The 20152-nt window shown below is 38.1% G+C and overlaps 1 protein-coding gene, 1 non-coding gene and 2 pseudogenes across 2 annotated transcripts in view; 3 read left to right on the top strand and 1 right to left on the bottom strand.

Moving 5' to 3' along the window:
• The window catches only part of CDC73 (cell division cycle 73), a 91590-nt gene that overhangs the window by 8539 nt on the left and 62899 nt on the right, over positions 1-20152 (bottom strand). The window contains exons 11-15 of the mRNA XM_005897399.3: positions 18108-18165; positions 12105-12140; positions 11718-11805; positions 3543-3704; positions 174-274 (exon numbers count right to left, since the gene is read on the bottom strand). Of these exons, the coding sequence (XP_005897461.3) occupies positions 174-274; positions 3543-3704; positions 11718-11805; positions 12105-12140; positions 18108-18165 (445 nt within the window). The remainder of the gene's footprint in view (positions 1-173; positions 275-3542; positions 3705-11717; positions 11806-12104; positions 12141-18107; positions 18166-20152) is intronic.
• On the top strand, positions 5543-7102 carry LOC102274579 (calponin-2 pseudogene; annotated as a pseudogene).
• Positions 9176-11127, top strand: LOC102274297 (nucleosome assembly protein 1-like 1; annotated as a pseudogene).
• On the top strand, positions 17553-17625 carry TRNAK-CUU (transfer RNA lysine (anticodon CUU)). The gene has a single exon. It is a non-coding gene; the product is annotated as a tRNA-Lys (tRNA).

Genomic DNA, 20152 nt, shown 5'->3' with positions numbered 1-20152 from the left:
GTGTTTAAAAGTAAAAATATATGGTACTTAATAAGAATCCTTTGATATACACACCACATGTACAGAGCCATAGATGGCTCTTTCTCTTAAATAATAAAGCATTTGTTAAATTTATTTTTAAATAATAAAACATTTCTACATTAGATAGGCAGTAAAAACAAAGAGAATCTTACTTTTAGCAAATATGTCAACTGGTGATCCATCAGGCAAAAGCCACGGCCAACCTTTGAACTGCCAAGCAGGACCCTGCACAAAAACTGCTACGACCCGGTCCCTGTTAGCAGAGAAGAGGAAAGGGAAGAGTGGAAACTGAGTAGCTCAGGCATTCTCAGTTACTACAACCCTTAGGGAAAGAGTCTCACCATCACTCCTGCAGTGGAGTCTCCTGTCCACATGTCTGTGAGGGAAACCACAGTGCTGCATGTCCACCATTCTCTTTATGTTACAGCAGTAGAGAACGTTAACGACTGCTATACTCCCCATGCGTTGTTTTTAACACCTAAGTCATTTAAACATAATTACGTGCACAGTCCTTACATGAGATCCTTTCAGAATTTTATCTCTGCCTGATCTATATTAGTGGGCCTATTTTTCTAAATGTAATAGGGAACAATAGTGTATCTGTTAATTGAAAAAGTTGGTTTTAAAATAAAATCATTTAAAATTCAAACACATCTTAAATGTTTCACTTTAATTAAAAATAGCATAAATTACAATAGTTCAGTATTTTGAATTCACTATTCACTAAAGCTCCAACACCTTATTTTGAGTTCTTCTGATTATCTGGAAAATAATCTGAGTACAGAAATCACCTAAACTTTTAAACTTTTTCGATTGTTTTACAACTATTTCACTCACTCTGAATTCTCTACTTTGTGTGTGTGTGTGTGTGTGTGTGTGACACGTGCGTGCTAAAGCAACTTGTTTTTCCCAGACATTTAACTTCCTGTTCCTAAAAAAGCACAAATCTCTTTCTGGGCCCTACATTTCATTAGTTTACAAAGTATTAATTAACTTGAGAAATTACAATAAAAACAACTACCATGAACAGTTTAAGCCTACAACTAAAGAAGTGGAAGCAAAATCATAACATTAACAGTAATAACCAACATTGTAAGATTTACTACAAGCATTCACAATGTTCCAGTGCTGGTCTACACAACCTATTCATGTCTATACATTTAAACTTCAAAATAATCCTGTGAGGTAATCTATTACCCCTATTTTACAGAACAGCAGAGTATGCTGGAGAGCAGGAGGCAGGACGTGGGGTGGGAGGAAGAGCGTGGAGAAGAGGAGGGTGTGGAGAGAGAGGGAGGAACCAATGACTGACCTTGTGCACCAGTCATGCTACCGTCCTATACGGGGACTGATAAATCATGACAACAGCCAACTCACTGTTATACTGGAAAACAGTTTTGACCTCATGACTCCCTTAAAGGGCCCTGGGAATGCCCAGAGGACCACAGACCATACTGTGATAATCACTGCGTTAGATGGAGACTTTACGCATCCAAGGGAATATTAAGCCAAGGTTACCTTCAAGTTAAAGACCTACAACAACATAGTTACTGTGAAAAACCACAGCTTAAAATTCTTAACAGCTCAAAATTTCTTACGGTTAAAATTAAATCTTAAATTAAAAATTTCATAGGATGTATGCTCCACACTGCCTAAACCATCTTTGGGAATGGAGCACACTATTAAATGGCCTCTCAATTTTATGACGTAACTTGCAGCACACACTAGTTGAAGGACAAAGGTGCCTGCTAAACAAAAGGGAATTTGTCAGACAGAGGTCACCCAGATCCTTCTGTGTCTCACAGGGTCAGCAGGGAAGCAGGATAATAAAAATACTACTCCCAGTGAATTCCCAAAAGGACAATTAACAGAAAAGAGAAGAAGAAAGGTAAGGAAAATACTTTCCCTAGGTTATGACACTGATGGCCAGGGCCCAAGCTAATATACAATAGCAGTACAATGCACAATGACGGCACTTGCACACACTGCATGACCGTTTCCTGCAAATATGTGCAAACATACAAATGACATAACTTTCTACTTATTACAAGTTTTAAACACACCTGAAATTCTCATCTTACACTTCATTTGTAACTCAAAGTATCTCTGTTAGGTACTAGGACAGAATTCTAATATGAGAGCCCTTAATTCTTCACTAAAATCTTTAACATACTAGTATTCTCACTGGCTTGATTTTCTAATATCTGAAGACTAATGAGTATGTCAAAGGTAAATTTCAGCTAATGAGTCAATGTGTTACACTCTTAGTATCAGAGAAATGCACACTCAGACTGTGTATTTTTATTCTGGCTTAGATTAATGAAATAATTTAAGGTAATTCATGTATCTGAATATATAGGCACTTTATATTATAAATAGCTCAATATTTTATTAAAGGATATTTTAATTCAATAAAAGAGCTGAACTGGGATGATGATGCTATTATTTTCATTAAATTATCCCCTCACTATAAAAGTAACAATGCTTTCACTTACCATTTCTTTACCAAGGAAAATTTGAATTCTCCAAATCAAAAATCTAAAATATAGGCCCTCTAAAACATCAGTCTACTTGTTTTGTTCCAAAAGCTGATCCAGAATAAGTGGACAAGTGGAAAGACTTTTTACTGTTTTCCACAAGTTTATGCTTCTTCTTCAGTTCAGTCACTCAGTCGTGTTTGACTCTTTGCGACCCCATGAATCGCAGCACGCCAGGCCTCCCTGTCCATCACCAACTCCCGGAGTTCACTCAGAGTCACGTCCATTGAGTCAGTGATGCCATCCAGCCATCTCATCCTTTGTCAGTGATGCCATCCAGCCATCTCACCCTCTGTTGTCCCTTCTCCTCCTGCCCCCAATCCCTCTCAGCATCAGAGTCTTTTCCAATGAGTCAACTCTTCGCATGAGGTGGCCAAAGTACTGGAGTTTCAGCTTTAGCACATTCCTTCCAAAGAACACCCATGACCAATCTCCTTTAGAATGGAGTGGTTGGATCTCCTTGCAGTCCAAGGGACTCTCAAGAGTCTTCTCCAACACCACAGTTCAAAAGCATCAATGCTTCTTCTTATAGACATCCAAATTATATTTACTTAATACTAGAATGTTAACCGGAGAAGGCGATGGCACCCCATTCCAGTACTCTTGCCTGGAAAATCCCATGGATGGAGGAGCCTGGTAGGCTGCAGTCCATGGGGTCGCAAAGAGTTGGACACAACTGAGAGACTTCACTTTCACTTTTCACTTTCATGCATTGGAGAAGGAAATGGCAACCCACTCCAGTGTTCTTGCCTGGAGAATCCCAGGGACAGGGGAGCCTGGTGGGCTGCCGTCTATGGGGTCACACGGAGTCGGACATGACTGAAGCGACTTAGCAGCAGCAGAATGTTAACATTATTGATGACTAAATTAGATACTAACACAGGTTTCAAGGATAGAATTCAATATCTCGAATTCATGATAAAATTTGGTATTTGTTAATTACACAAAAAATGAAGGACTACATAAAAGCATCAATTAACTTACCAGTCCTGAGGCATTAGTTTAAGGGGCTGGTCGACTACTCTGTAAGGAACTGTGACACTAATGGCAGTGCCCCCCGGTTGCATCTGGTCTTTTCTTCTCTGAATTAGAGTTTCATTTTCTCGTTGGCAGCCTTGTTTCTTCTTTTCATCTGATGGAACAAATCTTTTAAAAAATAGGAGACAAAATGATTCTACAACAATCTTAAATGAGAAAGAAACTGTACTGTGAAATTACTTTTAAAATGATAGTTTTAAACCAAAAACATTATTTTAAAAATAAACTCACTCTGCATGTACAGAATATGGGTCTTTCCTTTACACGCCAAACAGAAGTCAAGCTCGCCAAACAGAAGTCAAGCTCACTTACGTGAGAGGTCGGTGTGTGTGAATCTCACATTCAGACGCAATTTGTTTGTGTTGCTGTGACACTTAGCATCCCCATGGTTCCATACACAACCACACTAATCCTTGATTTCTCAAATGCTAATAAAAGGGAAATTTTACTATAAATCAAAGATCACTTGAAATGGAGCTGATGTGGCTAGATAGAGATAGGTGATTCAATCCATCAAGGAGTGTCACCAAATACCCCTTTCCACAAGGTAACCACCATGCCCACCAAGATACAGAACATGTGCAACAGACCAGAGAAATTTCCTCCTGCACACTTCAGTAATCCCTACACTTCTTCCCTGACAGGCAACCACACAACTCTGCTTTCCATCATCACAGGTGACTTCTAGGAATTCTATATATGGAATCACACAAGAATGTACTCTTCCATGCCTGGCTTCTTTCATTCAATTTAACATTTCTGACATTCATCCATGCTGAGGGGCAGACTGGTAGTTCATTCTTTTTTACTGTTGAGCAAAATTCTATTGTATGACTCTGACACAATCTGTTTATACATTCTCCTGTGGTATATTTGGGTGGTTCCAAAATTGGGGTTATTACAAATAAAGCTACTATAAACACTCTGGTATAAGCCTTTTTACAGACATATGTTTTCACTTCATTCTCTTACATAAATACCTATGAGTGGAACTGTTGGATCGCAGGATATGTTTAACTTTAAAAGAAACTGTCAGAAAGTTTTTCAATGTGGAATAAATTATAAAGAACATTCTAAAGGCATCTCTGAGCTCGCTGCTGCTGCTGCTAAGTCGCTTCAGTCGTGTCCGACTCTGTGGGACCCCACAGACAGCAGCCCACCAGGTTCTCCCGTCCCTGGGATTCTCCAGGCAAGAATACTGGAGTGGGTTGCCATTTCCTTCTCTTGCTAGCTAGCAAGAAGTAAAGAATCCTTGGGCCAGAGAACTGAGTAAAGAATGGAACTCAAAAAGGTCAGGATAACACTGCAGACTTCAACCCATGGAAGGCAGTGGCAAACTAATTAAACTTAAGTTTTGTCTCTTATTTCACTAGACTCTTGGAAGAAGAAACAAATCCCATATTCTGCTCAAGGTAGAGAATCTAACAGAAATTCCTTCCTTCATAAAGTTAGGACTCTGGGAGTTCAGTATAATGTAAACCAGAAATAAACCTACTGCCCACCCGTTTTCCTAACCTCATCTCAGCCCTAACCAACACCCTGACAACTGAAAGAAAAATCAAATCTCAGAATTGTAAACTGGACCTCATTTGGATTTAAAGCAAAAATTAACAACCCTGACCACAGTGGTTGGTTCAGAAATACACCTGTTACACTGTACAAGCCAGGCAAACAGGATTTAATCCCAGGATTTTTGCTGGAATTACAGGGAAATGAGCACTGTCTCTTTGTGGTGACTGGTAACTTGGAGTTTCTGATACGTCATCTTTGCCCCTGAAGAAGGAGAACCTGCCTAAGAGATAGAGGCACCAACTCCTGCTTATTTCATTTAGCACTGAATTCAACTGTGTCAGAAGCCAGGACTTTTCAGTTATGTTGAGCCAATTATTTTTTACAATAAAGCTACTTTGAGTTGATTTTTAATACTTAACACAAAAAATTATCTAACAAAAACAACCAGAACTGCACAATTGCCTGGATGGATATCTGCAATCTGGAGAAATATTCTGACATCCACCGACTCTACCATTATTTATTTATTCCACTTAACATTCTATGACTATGAAGGAGTATGGATAATATGATTAAAGTCACCAGTGTTTAAACAAGTAACAAATCTCTAAAATAATTTCCTTAGTATAATATAAAATGCAAATGAGATATCATTAGACAAGTTCCAGATTTTAAGTCTATGTATCATTTTGAAAAATGAACAATTTTATCAGTATTTCCCAGATTAAAAATACAGTTTTCCTTTCTTCTAAATAAAAGAAGTTGAAATTTGTGTGGGAAAAAAACAAGCAATAATATCTGGTGTTAAAAAAAACCTCAAACTGAGAATTTAACGTGAAGCTATCGATGTTGGATTGCGTATGCCACCAGGTGCTTATCAAACGCAAAAGCAAATCTTCGCCCGCCAGCCATGAGCTCCACGCACTTCAACAAGGGGCCCTCCCACAGGCTCTCGGCCAAGGTCAAGAACCAGCTCCAGTCCAAAAACGACCCTGGAGGAGGTGGAGCTCTAAAGCCAGATTGAGGACTGACCAGCCTCTCCATCAACCCGGACTTCCAGAAGGGTCTGAAGGACGGGACCATCCTGTGCACATGCATGAATAAACTGCAGCTGGGCTCAACCCCTGAGACCAACCGCTCCATGCAGAAGTGGCACCAGCTAGAAAACCTCTCCAACTTCATCAAGGCCATGGTCAGCTACAGCATGAACCCCGCTGACCTGTTGGAGGCTAACGACTTGTTTGAAAGTGGGAACTTGATGCAGGTGCAGGTGTCTCTTTCTTGCCCTGGCCAGGAAGGCCAAGACAAAGGGGATGCAGAGCGGCGTGGACACTGGCATCAAATACTTGGAGAAGTAGGGGCGAGACTCTGATGATGCCACCGTGAAGATGGGCCAGTGCGTCATTGGGTTCCTGTTGGGCACTAACAAATGTGCCAGCCAGTCGGACATGACCGCTTCTGGCACCAGATGGCATCTGTATGACCCCGAAAACCATATCCTGCCCCCCATGGACCACTTGACCATCAGCCTCCAGTTGGGCACAAATAAGTGTGACAGCCAGGTGGGCACGACGGCTCCAGGGACCCGGTGGCACATTTACAACACAAGGCTGGGGACAGACAAATGTGACAATTCCTCCATGTCCCTACAGATGGGCTACACGCAGGGTGCCAACCAGAGTGGTTAGGTCTTTGGCCTGGGCTGGCAGATATACGACCCCAAGTACTGCCCTCAGGGCCCAGTGGCACCCTCAGAGTGCCCCCTCTACTACAGCAGGAGGAGGGCTCCTGAGACACCCGTGTGGGTTGTCTTCCCACATCATTGCCCTATCTGGGTTTTCCTGTTTTTTGTCTTATTTTATGTCAGAGTGCTACCAGTTAAGAGTCTGGGGGAAAGGGAGAAAGGCCATAGCCAGATGCATGTGGGGTGGGGGTTCCCACCAGGGCAGCTCCAGGCATCAGGTTTCCCAGCAGACTTTGGGCCAAGCTGTTAGGTCAGGGAGAAAAAGAAACCCAGGCAGGGAGGGGAACTGGCCCTGAGTAGCTTCCGGTTATACCTACCCCACTTCTCTTTTTCCTGCCAATCAATCTGTGGTTTCTGGACCCACAGAAGTTTCAGGCAGTTTTAGTCAAACGAAAATACATTGTTCAGGGGAGTGTGTGTGTGTGTTGGGGTTGGGGGGGAGGGCGGCAGGGGTGGCAGTGATGCTGACAGAAGGTCAGACCATAGTCCCAAAATATTTTAGGTCTCATCAATTTCCCGAGGACCCTCAGACCACCAATACTGGCCCCTCCCAGGGGCCTAGTGGGGACACTGAGGCCCAGGCAGGACAGTGGAGTTCTGAGTGCTTGAGACAAAGCCGGCCCCCGCTCCCCTCACTGCCCAACCAAGTACTGCACAGGGACCCCCACCCAGAGGCCCCCACAGGGATCAGCCCCTTCCCAGGAGCCCTGGGACCAAGAAATAATGTGAAATACCAACTGTGGACCAAAGGAAATAAAACCTCTTTTGGGGGCGAGGCGGGGAAGCAAATCTTCGTTCTGGAACTCAAAGAATTTCTACAAGAAAAAATTCCAAGGAGAACAAACAGAAATCACAAAATGAAAACAAAGAAAACCACTAAATGAACAGTTAAAAGACAAAAGAAAAACCCCTAAATCACAAGGAAACAAGGTATCATGAATGAAACAACAGATAAAAGAAAGCGATTAGTAAGGACTTCCAATGATGCAGCCATCAAAGACCAAACTTGTGAAACAAGCCTGCAAGTATGTAGAGGGAAAAAGAAATTATTGAAAAAAAGGCAATGGGGAGCGAAGGAGCACCAAAGATTTGAAAAAGAACTAAACAGAACCTCTAAAATAGAAACAATAAGACATCTGAATTTTAAAATGAAATGAACAGACAACATCACACTAGGAGATAGCCAAAGGAACAGACAACTAGAAGTTAAATCTTCAGAAATGATCAAGAATGCAGGTGACAGAGAAACAGAAGGAAAGCAGAGCTGTATAACAGACATATATGATGAAATGAGAAAGTCTATAGTACGTCTCATTTAAGTCCCAGAAAGAAGAGAGAAACAAAAAGGGAAGAAGGGGAAGCAAAGAGATAATGTCAAAGTGCTAAGAAACAAGACTTTGTGAACGGATGAAAAACAAATCCACAGATTCAATTCTGATGAATCCCAAGGAGGGATATGTAAGAAATCTACACCTAGGTATAGCAGATAAACAAATTTACAATGACCTTTAACAAGATAAAGCAGATATCCTTCCAAGTACTGATTATCACAGCTGACCTCTGATCATAAAAAAAGTAAGCTATTATAAAGATGGTGCAATGACATCTTCAATGTAATAAATCAATTCCTATACAGTTTTCCAAAGTGGTTGAAGCATTCTGCACTGCTGTGGCAGCTGGGTACATGAAGCATTCATGGTCCAGTGTGAGCTTCAGACTGCTCTCCTGCCTGCTCTTTCCCAGGCCTTAAGTAGTCCCCCATATGCATGTGCTGAACAGTGTTCTACTGATGCAAGGGGAACTCTCGGTCTATCTCTGGAGCACGCCCTCTATGTAATCTTTCCCCGCTGGAACTCTACCCTATGCGAGGACCGTCATAGCCAGAATCACAAGCACCATTCAACCAGTTTATTTTAAATAAGCTCACGGGCCCAGTGAAACTTCTCTCAAGATCATGTTTATAAATGTCAAAGCACTTAATACTTCCATAATAGAACCTTGATTTTGTTACTTAGAATGTTAAAGGTGAGGGCAGGATTTATTTTGCCTCATTTCATTTACTTACTGAAGGGCTAGAAAACTGAAGAATCCTCAGTTTACATGAAACCAAACAGAATCTATGCCAACATGAGCTATGGGATACAGCCAGTACTATAATTGTGTGGAGGAGGTTTCAATTATGCATTAATTACATAGCAAAGCCTCAAGCTGACTCAAGCTGTAGGGGAGATGTCAGTTGCAATGAGGTGTTAAACAATGAAGGGAGTGTTTTAAACTCAGAAGAAAAATTAGGCATGATCTATCCAAAGAAGGTAGTCTGTTAAAATTCTTTGCTTTCTTGGTAGGAAGGCTAAGGAAAAAGATACTAAAATTTACTTTGTGACTTCTATGTACTAATTACTACTTTTATTATAATATTTTAACTATTATCAAATCTATTTCAAGAGATGGGCAAAAACAATTATGTTTCATATTTGCCCAGCTGCAGAGTACTTGAGGAACTGTAGATTATTTAGTAATCCACAGCACTGTCTCAATATTAAACTCCACAAAAAACAAGCCTAACAAAATATGAGGAAATAAAACCTAAAAATTCCTTCTTTCCATATTGTTATTGGAAAAAAGGTCATTGAAAATTTCACTCGTAAGTATTAAAGAAAAAATACCAAAGATACACTTGCATGTGCCAGTTACATAGGATTTTATACAGCTATTTAAGTCATTGGCACTTAAAATTCAATTGTGCATCTATTAAAACCTAGAGTCAGTAAGTATTACAACTTATTTTGCTACTCATTTTTAAGTTGTAAGTTATCTAGAAGCAGCATGATTTTCTTTTTGAAGGTTGTTTTTGTTTCTTTAAGAACTGTCATCTTTATTTTACTGAGAAAGTTAAGCATCTGGAAATTTTAATACAGGATATAGGTTTCCTCTTTGCTTCTTCAACCAATTTTTACTAATTAACGTCTAGGTTAACAAACTATGGTCCCCTTTCTAGCACCATCTGCTCACGGCACCACCTCTTGCTCCTCCCGCCACCCTGAGTCACTGCCTGCACAGCTCGGGCTGCCTGGCTCCCCGTGCTAGCCACCGATATTTGGCATTTGTACAACACGGCAGATATCAACAACAAAGAACAGTCTGAACTTGATCAAGATTTGGATGATGTTGAAGAAGTAGAAGAAGAAACTGGTGAAGAAAGAAAAATCAAAGCGTGTGAGCTGACTGTTCAGATGATGCAAAATCCTCAGATTCTTGCAGCCCTTCAAGAAAGACTTGATGGTCTGGTAGAAACACCAACAGGATATATTGAAAGCTTGCCGAGGGTAGTTAAAAGACGAGTGAATGCTCTCAAAAACCTTCAAGTTAAATGTGCACAGATAGAAGCCAAATTCTATGAGGAAGTTCATAATCTTGAAAGAAAGTATGCTGTTCTTTATCAGCCTCTGTTTGATAAGCAATTTGAGACCATTAATGCCATTTATGAACCTACATAAGAAGAATGTGAATGGAAACCAGATGAGGAAGATGAAATTTCAGAGGAGCTAAAAGAAAAGGCCAAGATTGAAGATGAGAAAAAGGATGAAGAAAAAGAAGATCCCAAGGGAATTCCTGTTTTGGTTGACCATTTTTAAGAATGTTGACTTGCTCAGTGATATGGTTCAGGAACATGAAGAACCTATTCTGAAGCACTTGAAAGACATTAAAGTGAAGTTCTCAGATGCTGGTCAACCTATGAGTTTTGTCTTAGAATTTCACTTTGAACCCAAGGAATATTTCACAAATGAAGTGTTGACAAAGACATATAGGATGAGGTCAGAACCAAATGATTCTGATCCCTTTTCTTTTGATGGACCGGAAATTGTGGGTTGTATAGGGTCCCAGATAGATTGGAAAAAAGGGAAGAATGTCACTCTGAAAATGATTAAGAGGAAGCAGAAACACAAGGGACGTGGGACAGTTCATACTGTGACCAAAACAGTTTCTAATGACTCTTTCTTTAGCCCCTCCTGAAGTTCCTGAGAGTGGAGATCTGGATGATGATTCTGAAACTATCCTCGCTGCAGACTTTGAAATTGGTCACTTTTTACGTGAGCATATAATCCCAAAACCAGTGTTATACTTTACTGGAGAAGCTATTGAAAATGATGACGATGATTACAATGAAGAAGGTGAAGAAGTGGATGAGGAAGGGGAAGAAGGAGGAGATGAGGAAAATGATCCAGACTGTAACCCAAAAAGGATCAAAATCCAGCAGAGTGCAAGCAACAGTGAAGCAGGATGTCTGTGGCCTTGAGGATAACCTGTACTGATCGACCTTCTGCTTCCCTGGAAAGGATGAATTTACATCATCTGACAAGCCTATTTCAAGTTTTTGGTTGTTTGTTTGTTTGCTCATTTTTGTTTTTGCAGCCTAAAATAAAAATGTCATATAATTTAAAAAAAAAAAACAAACACCAACTATGGTCCCCCCTCCTCCCTCTAGGGTATATACATCAATTAATCTAAAGTACGTTTTACTTTTCTGGTTCTTTCCTGGAACTTGGAAATGAGGAGAAGACAACCTGAATTTGTTTTACAACCCCTTCAAGCTCTCTAGCCAAAGCAAAACAATTCATGTTAAAAATTAAATGATAACCTTTTCATTAAGACTTTAGTCAGAGTTTCTATAGTTTTCCCTAAAGGATTCAGATATAAAAGAATATATTCTGTTTTTGAAAATTATATTTTAGACTATCTGCAAAGACAATAGCACTGAAATTGAATGTTTGTTTTCTCAAAATAAGAAATACTGAATCAGTAACTAGTAATTCTCAACAAAAGCTCCATGTCCTACAAAAAGAACAGTTTAGCAAATTACTTACTTCAGGTCCTGGAGAAGGTCCTTTGCATTAAGCATGGTTATTAAAGAGGTGGTAGCTGCAGGAATTATGATAATGGGTGTTCGAGATCCTATAAAGACAGAATTTTCAAGGTACCAAATAGGTTATTTAAAGGAATTATAGTTACTTTCATAATTAAAAAGTAAAAGCCTGCAAATTTATATTTTTCACTCTTTTGAGCTAAAAGCTACTTTAAGCAGCAGTGATATTCAGACTAGTTAATGATCAGGACAGCTTGAGCACTAACCACTCAGAATGGACACCAAACACAAACATCCGCTACAACTGCATGAGAAGGCCATCAGCCCTGGTTGTGTAAGCAAGAGCTTACTTTTTAAAGCAAGTTTAGAGTCACATGCACAACTTTACCTTTCTTCTGATTTGGGGGAGGTCTGGCTTGAGAAACTGTAAGAAAAAAAAAAAAATCCAAATATTTGAGTGTTATAAAAATCACATTCTTCTTTTCAAACTTACAAAGCAAATAAGGCCAAAAATATTTGTATTTACACGACTCATTAAAATTTTTTTTAATGTACTGCAAGTTTCTTAAATAATATGAAGCTATTTCTCTGCTTCAGAAAATCACTATAGTGCCTCAGCAGTTCAACAATCAGTAGTTATAAACAAAGTGGATATATAGCATTGCTAGGCACTGAGAATCTACATTCATAGACGTTAGGGTCCAGAAAAGGAGGCAAATAAATAATTTCTGAATTAACTGATTACTCTGTGATAAATATAAAAACACAGAGTACTACAAGAGGATATAAGACTGGGAGAAGGGCTGGGAAAGGGAAATGTAATTAACCTCTGTGGAGGAAAAACAAAGATGCTACCCCAGTAACTAAGACCTAAAATATTTATCTTTATCTCTCTTTTCAAAATTTTTTGTTTTTATTTTATTAGCAATGAGTCATGTGAAGGTCTTTTTTCTGGAACTGCCCATATTATCAATAATTTTGTATATTATAAAAACATGCATATTCATTTCTCTTTATTATTTATATATACAATGGACTTTATAATAAATAAAAACATTTGTTGGCATAATAATGGTAACATCAGTCTAGTTCAAGATGAACATATTTTAGGATAGAAAGTGCTGCATGTTCAATTTTCAGTATTTATTCATACAATAAATTTTTACTGACTGCCTTCTATGTGCCATGTGCTGTGCTAGAATTAATTTTTTAAATCACAAAAAATAAAAAGTCAACAGTTTAAAATTCTAATTCAACATCAGTTCTTCGACATACCACTTTTAGAGCAAAGTACACACATCTTTGGAATATGTTCTATTTCAAAAGCAGTAAAATGCTACATTTTAACTAGTACTTTGTTCTCCTTTGTATAGCTATTTGATTATGATAAAACATTATGGAGTCCAGAAGTATGATCTTGTAGCCACAGAAAGCAAAGAAAGATAAAATACAAACACAAGTTCACATGTATATTTATCAAAGTGTTGTCATCTTTCTTTTTGCTGAGAAACAGATACTAAAACTTTCTTAAATTATTTTTAGAAACAGGACTCATGGATACATCAACATGTAGAGCAAGACATTATCATCTGCAATATAATACAATCTCAATAAACACGTGGAATTTGACAGAGAGATAAAGGAAAGGTGGGATGGACAGACAGATGTACAAACTGGAGACAGGAGTAGCTAGGAGAACGAGTAAGGAGAACAAAGCAATCTTTGACTGAAATATCAGATATACTAAGGAAGCCCATAATGGACTCAGGAATATAAAGAAAGATTCATTAAAATCAAAGCTGAGAAGACAGAGTTAGAAAAAGATGAAATATAAAAGCTCACATGTTAAAAATAAACTTTAGATGTTTAGCAAAAAATAAATAAATAAATAACTACAATTAAGGACCAAGGCAGGGACACAGTGATGAACATGCTAAGGATGAGCTTGATCTAAAGGCAGGAGGAGCAAAGAGTGGAATAATGCTGAGTCCATGAGGAGCATGAAGGAAAAGCAATAGCCTGGAGTCGGAGCTTGATTCTGTCTCCATTCTGCCACTTTCTAGACAATGACCCCCCAGCACACTGAGATGAATGCCACTCAGCATCAGCTGTCCTCAGTCATAAAACAGAGACAATAATTTCTACATCTTGATTCTGTTGTAAGACTCATAAGAACAACAAAGCAAGTTAAGTTCTTCTCCAGATCCTGGGCATATTTACTATTTACCGAACCTCACAGCCATGGCCGATGCTAAATGTACTGCAGCAGAACCGCCACAACCAATGCCTTCAGCAAACACCATAACTGACCACTGACAAGCTGAGAACAGGCAATTACTGTTGCTGTACTTGCTTCCAAATAGAATTATATTTTCTCCTTAAGTATTCAGAGCCTACGTACAGGGCACTCTGCTAGGTTTTTATTTTTATAATGATAAATAAAACAAAAATAATCCCTGCCCTCAAAGACCGTTCAAGTAAAGGAGGGGAACCAGACGATAACAAAACAGACAAATAAACACATAAAAACAAATTTGAATACACAATATTAAGGAACAAAATGAATGTACACTGATATTAAAGTGTCCTTTAGACAGAATGCTTAGAAAAAGCCTCTCAAAGGAAATGGCATTTCAGCTGAGATTTGAAGGATAAAAAGGAGCAAACTTGCAAAGAACAAGTGAAAGAACAGTCTAGATAAGAGGTAGGAATGTGGGCCAATGCCAAAGGCAGGAAGAAACTGTCGTGCTTATGGAACTGCAAATGTGTAGACAGGCAAAAGGAAGGGTGCAGGACAGGAGGTTAAAAATATATGTAGGAGCCAATTCATGAAGGGCCTGCTAGGTCATGTTAAGCTTGTATTTAAATTCTGTTAGAAAACCCTGTAACTTTTAAGCCAGAAAGTGACATAATTTGATTTTCATATTACACTTTCTATAAGGGAAAAATAGTAATTTTAGTTAAGAGGTAAAAGGGAGACAACCAAAACAAAAAAAAAGGGGGGCGGGGGGACAACTGTGTAAGCAGCAAGCTCAGGATGATCACCAATATTCTACAGTGGTGCCGCCCAAATTAAATGTGGTTAATTAAGGCAAGGGTTCTCGTAAACTTTCCAAGGTCGACTGAATAACATGCAATAAAAATGAACAGCTAGAACCCTGGCCATGCACCTGGATGCTGTTAACAGTATTGGACTCTCAACTCCTATCTGTATCTTGTTAAGGACCAGAAATAAACAGGTCAGGGACTAATACTTCAAGATGCACTAGTCTAGAGAAATGATGGTAGCTCAGACTTGAATTGTGGCAGTGGAGATAAAGAGAAAATAGATAAATATGGAATACAGAAAAGGTAAATTTAACAAAACTCACTGGCACATTAGATGAGAAGAATAAACAAATATGAGGAATAAAGACTAACTTGTTTTGGACTTAAGAAACAGAGTTGATAGTGGTGTCATTTACTTGTGAAGAAGCAGAAGAATGTGAAGACCTTGTGGGGAAAATATCAAAGAAAAAAGGTTTTAAGCCAGTTTTAAGATACCTATGGCACATCCAAATGTTAAACAGTTAATAAAAGACACCAGAGGTAAGAAGAACTGGAGACACAAATTTGAAAACAATCAGCACATTGATTTAAAACTATGGAATGAGGCAATCCACCTACATTCTGAAGTGGATGACTGAAGAGCGTAAGAAATGTGTTTAAAATATACAAAGGGCTAATCCCCTCTCAATCTCACGTGCAGATCTTAAGACAGCAGATAAACTAGAGCTACAGGGTTATGGGTAGTCACCTGCCCACATCAGCATATCTGCAAGACAGAAGTAACGAATGAAAGCCAGAGAAGTGACTTATGTGTTGTCACTTATGCAAGAGGCAGCAAGAGCAGGGATGTGTGCAGGAGATTTAATCTGGCTAAAAAAGGAAATGACATTAAATTCCACTACGGAGCTTATCAAACGCTTGTGCTTCTTAATTCACTGGAAAACATGTGTCTCTTGTTAGTTACATTCCCTAAATGAATGTTTAGAAATTAGGAATGATTGTAAACACTTTAAAATACTACATTTACCCAGGGACTTGCCTGGTAAAACTAGTGCAAAGTATTTGGTGAAAAAATAAAGAAGAAAGAAACACTGAACAAAAATGGAACATCATCCCTGAGTCCCTTCACTGAAGGCAAAAAGGATAGATGGTTCAGTCCCTATTTCCTAATAATTCAAACTCTACCTAACAAACAACAGTATATAGATCTATGCTGTCTCACGTATAATATGTGACACGACCAGAAATACTGTGGGTTTTTTTTCCATTTTAAAAAGATAATCCAGATGAACCTACCCTATATTACAAAATATCCCTTCAAAACTGGGTAGCACCCAAAAAGCAAATACATTTTTAACAATCTGCAAAACAAAAATACACGAATCAAGACAAAGATGACAAACTGCTAACACCCACTCAAGTCAGTCTTATTGACTAGTGAGTATTAAAACTTATAATCTTTGCTTCTGGAATGATAGGTAGGGACTGTGGATCTATGGGGGTCAATCAGCGAGTGAAATGAGACCTCACATTGATGGACATCAGAATATCTGTTATATTATGAGATATTCTCGAAGATTTATTTCAGTCATTTTAATCACCAGTGCACCTTGGCAGATCTGAGAAAGAACGACAGATTAGGAGGTGAAAGGACCCACAGCTCCCTGCTTCACACGTGACCTTCTCCAAGATCACACACTAGCTGGGAGGACCCAGCCCCCTCCCTGTCCCTCTATTCCATGGCACACGCACACAAGCTGGTTTATGTGGGTGTTAGTGCCACCCCGACCCCTTTCCTTTGTTTGCCATGTGATTTTGAGCAAATGTGAAATGGAGACAATTATTCATACACAGCACAGTACAGAGCTAGAATCCTCGGGTGGTGACTTGTTCCTTTTTATACCATTTCTGAATTTCTCATGTGATCTTCCTTGGACTAACCATCCTTCCCCGTCCAAGGGAAAACAAAGAATTCTACATCAATCATTCCACTGTCTCTATAATATTCCAGGCTGCATTCCTGGGGTCCATGTCAGCCTGCCCATTCCTATTTCCCTGACTTTTTCTTCCTTCCTCTAAGGAGCTCCTTTAGCTCCTTCTTGTTTCTGGCACTGAGCACATGGAAGGCATTCAAATAATATTTAACTGATTTAATTGTTCTTCCTTGTACTCGCATAACAGCTTTTGGCATGGTCTTGTCTACTGAAAAACAGTCCCATAGTTCTGTCATCTGATATAAATTACATCCAGTGTGCTCCAAATTTAACAAAGATTTCAAACCAACCCAATGTCATTAAAAGAAAGAAAAAAAATACTGGTCATGCCAAGATCCAGGTGGATCCAAGACACAGTCAAAGAGCCTACAACACTATCCCAATATAACCCCTCTTAACATCATGCTTTTAATGTGCTTCCAAAAATCTGAACACTTATAATCATATAATTTTAGAATTAGCCTATGTGTGAACATACTATGAATAAAAATATGCAAATCTGTACTACTGACACTAACGAATTGAAAAGGAAGATCAACCAGTTAAATTCCTGACTGGGCCTTTTCAATTAATACCATTTTCTTAATAGCCACTTTTAACAGCACTGATACTAGACTATGCTAAACACTAAAATAAAATGAACAAATGAAAATAAAATGAACAAATGAACAGTAAATCAAACCTAAAACACTGAAAATGAATATAGTGTCTGTATCTATATGCATTTATAAAGATCAATCCTTTTAGGTACCAGGAAAAGGAAAGAAAACATTTTTAAAATAACTTCAGGGAATTCCCTGGTGGTCCAGTGGTTAGGACTCTGTGCTCTTACTGCTGAGGGGCTAGGTTCAATCCCTGGTCAGGGAACTAACATCCCACAGGCTGTGAAGTGTAACCAAAAAAATTTAAGGATTAAATTAAAAAAATAATATTAATATTAGCCTTGTTTATTAATATATATTTTTAAAGTTATAGAACCTAATATGCTCAATAATACAGGTATCTGAAATCCTAAACATCAAACTGCTTATCAATCTATTAGAATTATGGTTCTATGTTTTCATAGGAAAAGACAAAAATCACATCCACCATACTATCACGGAACTCAAACAAAACTGATGAGAGAATGGGTATGTAATAAAAAGCTTTTTAAAACATTTTCCTAAAATGTTAAAAATATTTTCTTAAAACTTTTCTGTAACTCAACCATACCTATTTACTCAAGTAAATATTCTTATGATACTAGTTTTGAAGTATTTTAAGTAAAATTTAATTCTTTTGAAGCAGTACATAGTATCAAAAATTTCAGTTGTGATAATAGAAAAAAACTAAAATTTTTCTATTTTTACCTGGCCTTGGTACAGGTTGTGCTGCAGGAGTCTGCGTCTTCCGGGCTGATGCACCTTCCTTTAAAAGAATAAAAATGGATGTGTTAAAATTCCTTTGCACAATAAACACTTTTGTTTAATTACGCAAAAAAAAATTAATGTCTGTCTCTCCCTCAGTCATGGAACATGCTATGAGTTAAAACAAACAAGCACCTTACCTTTTATGTTACTGGTTGTGAGTTGGTAAGAGAAATCTTTAGTCGAAAATATACTTAAATTGTTACTATTCATTAGTTACTGTAAGTATGTAAGATTTTTCGAATATTCAATGATTTACTTAATTGCTGACAATTTTAATATTCTCAGAAATGTCATTACCAGTTTTAAAATCAAGTCAATCTTTTTCCCCTTAAAGAATCTCAAAATTAATAAGTGATACATAATCTCACATTAGAAAGATGTAAACAGTGTTACTTTGAGTGAATCTTTAAAAAACACAAATATTTCAAATTAAACATCTTTAAATATTCAGGGAAAATAATCCATTTACAAACATGAGATTTGTTACATTTAAGAGTGGTTGAAAATTTCTTAAAAGCTGAATAACAAATCTCAAGTAATTACAAAGCACATAATCTATATAAGGAAATATGCTAGGATTGAAGTACATCAATTATATACTCAAGAACAGACACCTCTGAAGTGCTTAACAGACTTCAAAGTTGTCTATCTTTACTGCAATAGTTTCAATCATACTCACACTAAATTTTCATTAAAATATTTTTCTTTATAGAAAGCTACAAGTATAAATTTCAAAACAGCCAGTAACTCATGAAGATTTTATTCTAGCTGTACTTAAGTGAAGAAAATTTGATAAGTATCAGGAAAATTACACATATCCATAATAAGAAAAATCACTACTACAACCACAGAAACATTTCTAAAGAAGTCCTGCTAAACAATGTTCACTTTAATCATATTACATTTTCTTCAGAATCTGAGATTTTACGATGGTAAAATGTACAGAGAATGCATTTCACTTGGAATACAATAGGATTCCTGGCATTCAGTTTAAAGGCTTTTTAAAAAAAGGGTTAAAAAAGAGGACTCCCCTGGCAGTCCTGTGGTTAAGACTCTGCTTCCAATGCAAGGCACACAGGTTCCATCCCTGGGCGGTGAACTAAGATACCAAACGCCTCATGCATACCTTCCCCCTCAAAAAACCTAAAAAGCTAAATTAAAAAAAAAAAAAGCAGCAGCAGCAGCAGAGGCAACTAGCAAAAACTCTTTGGGGGAAAAAAGCACTTGAGGACAGCAGTACATCCTTTTCCAATATTTTCACTATTATGCATTTAGTTATATACACTGGTGTGGTTGAGACTGAGTCACTTTGGATGCTGGTTCCATGAATGTGTTAACTTTGTAAAAATTTGTCAAGCTTACTAATGATATGGTCATTATACTACAAGCAAATTATATTCAAGTAAAATTTTAAATGTAAAGGAAGTGAGTCACTATTAAGGTGGAGACCATTTTCAACATTTAACTTCCTTTAATGCACTGAAATTGTCTGACCTATATTTTTCTCTAAGTTCATGTTAGAGGACACAACTGCTTTTACTCATCTTTGTAAATCTAGTACCCAGGACACAACAGATGCTCTACAAATGTTGGTCATACTGAACTCAGTTTTACACTTCTAAAAACCAGAAGCCAAAGGATAATCACTAAATAGAAATTAACCAAAGAGATTTTAGCTTTCTCTCCCATCTTCTTTTATAAGGAGGAATCAACTAGATATTATATAATAACAAGGTCTTAACCGTATTCCTTTTGAATTCTTACATGTGAATACTGGGACTTCCCTGGTGCTCAGATGGTAAAGAATCTGCCTGGAGTGTGGGAGACCTGGGTTCAATCCCTGGGATGGGAAGATCCCCTGGAAGAGGGCATGACAACCCACTCTAGTATTCTTGCCTGGAGAACCCCCAGGGACAGAGGAGCCTGGCAGGCTACAGTCCATGGGGTCACAAAGAGTTTGGACACAACTGAGCGACAAAGCACAG

The sequence above is a fragment of the Bos mutus genome, chromosome 16 (assembly GCF_027580195.1).
Source record: "Bos mutus isolate GX-2022 chromosome 16, NWIPB_WYAK_1.1, whole genome shotgun sequence".
Lineage (NCBI taxonomy): Eukaryota > Metazoa > Chordata > Mammalia > Artiodactyla > Bovidae > Bos > Bos mutus.
This window is presented reverse-complemented; position numbering and strand designations above follow the sequence as displayed.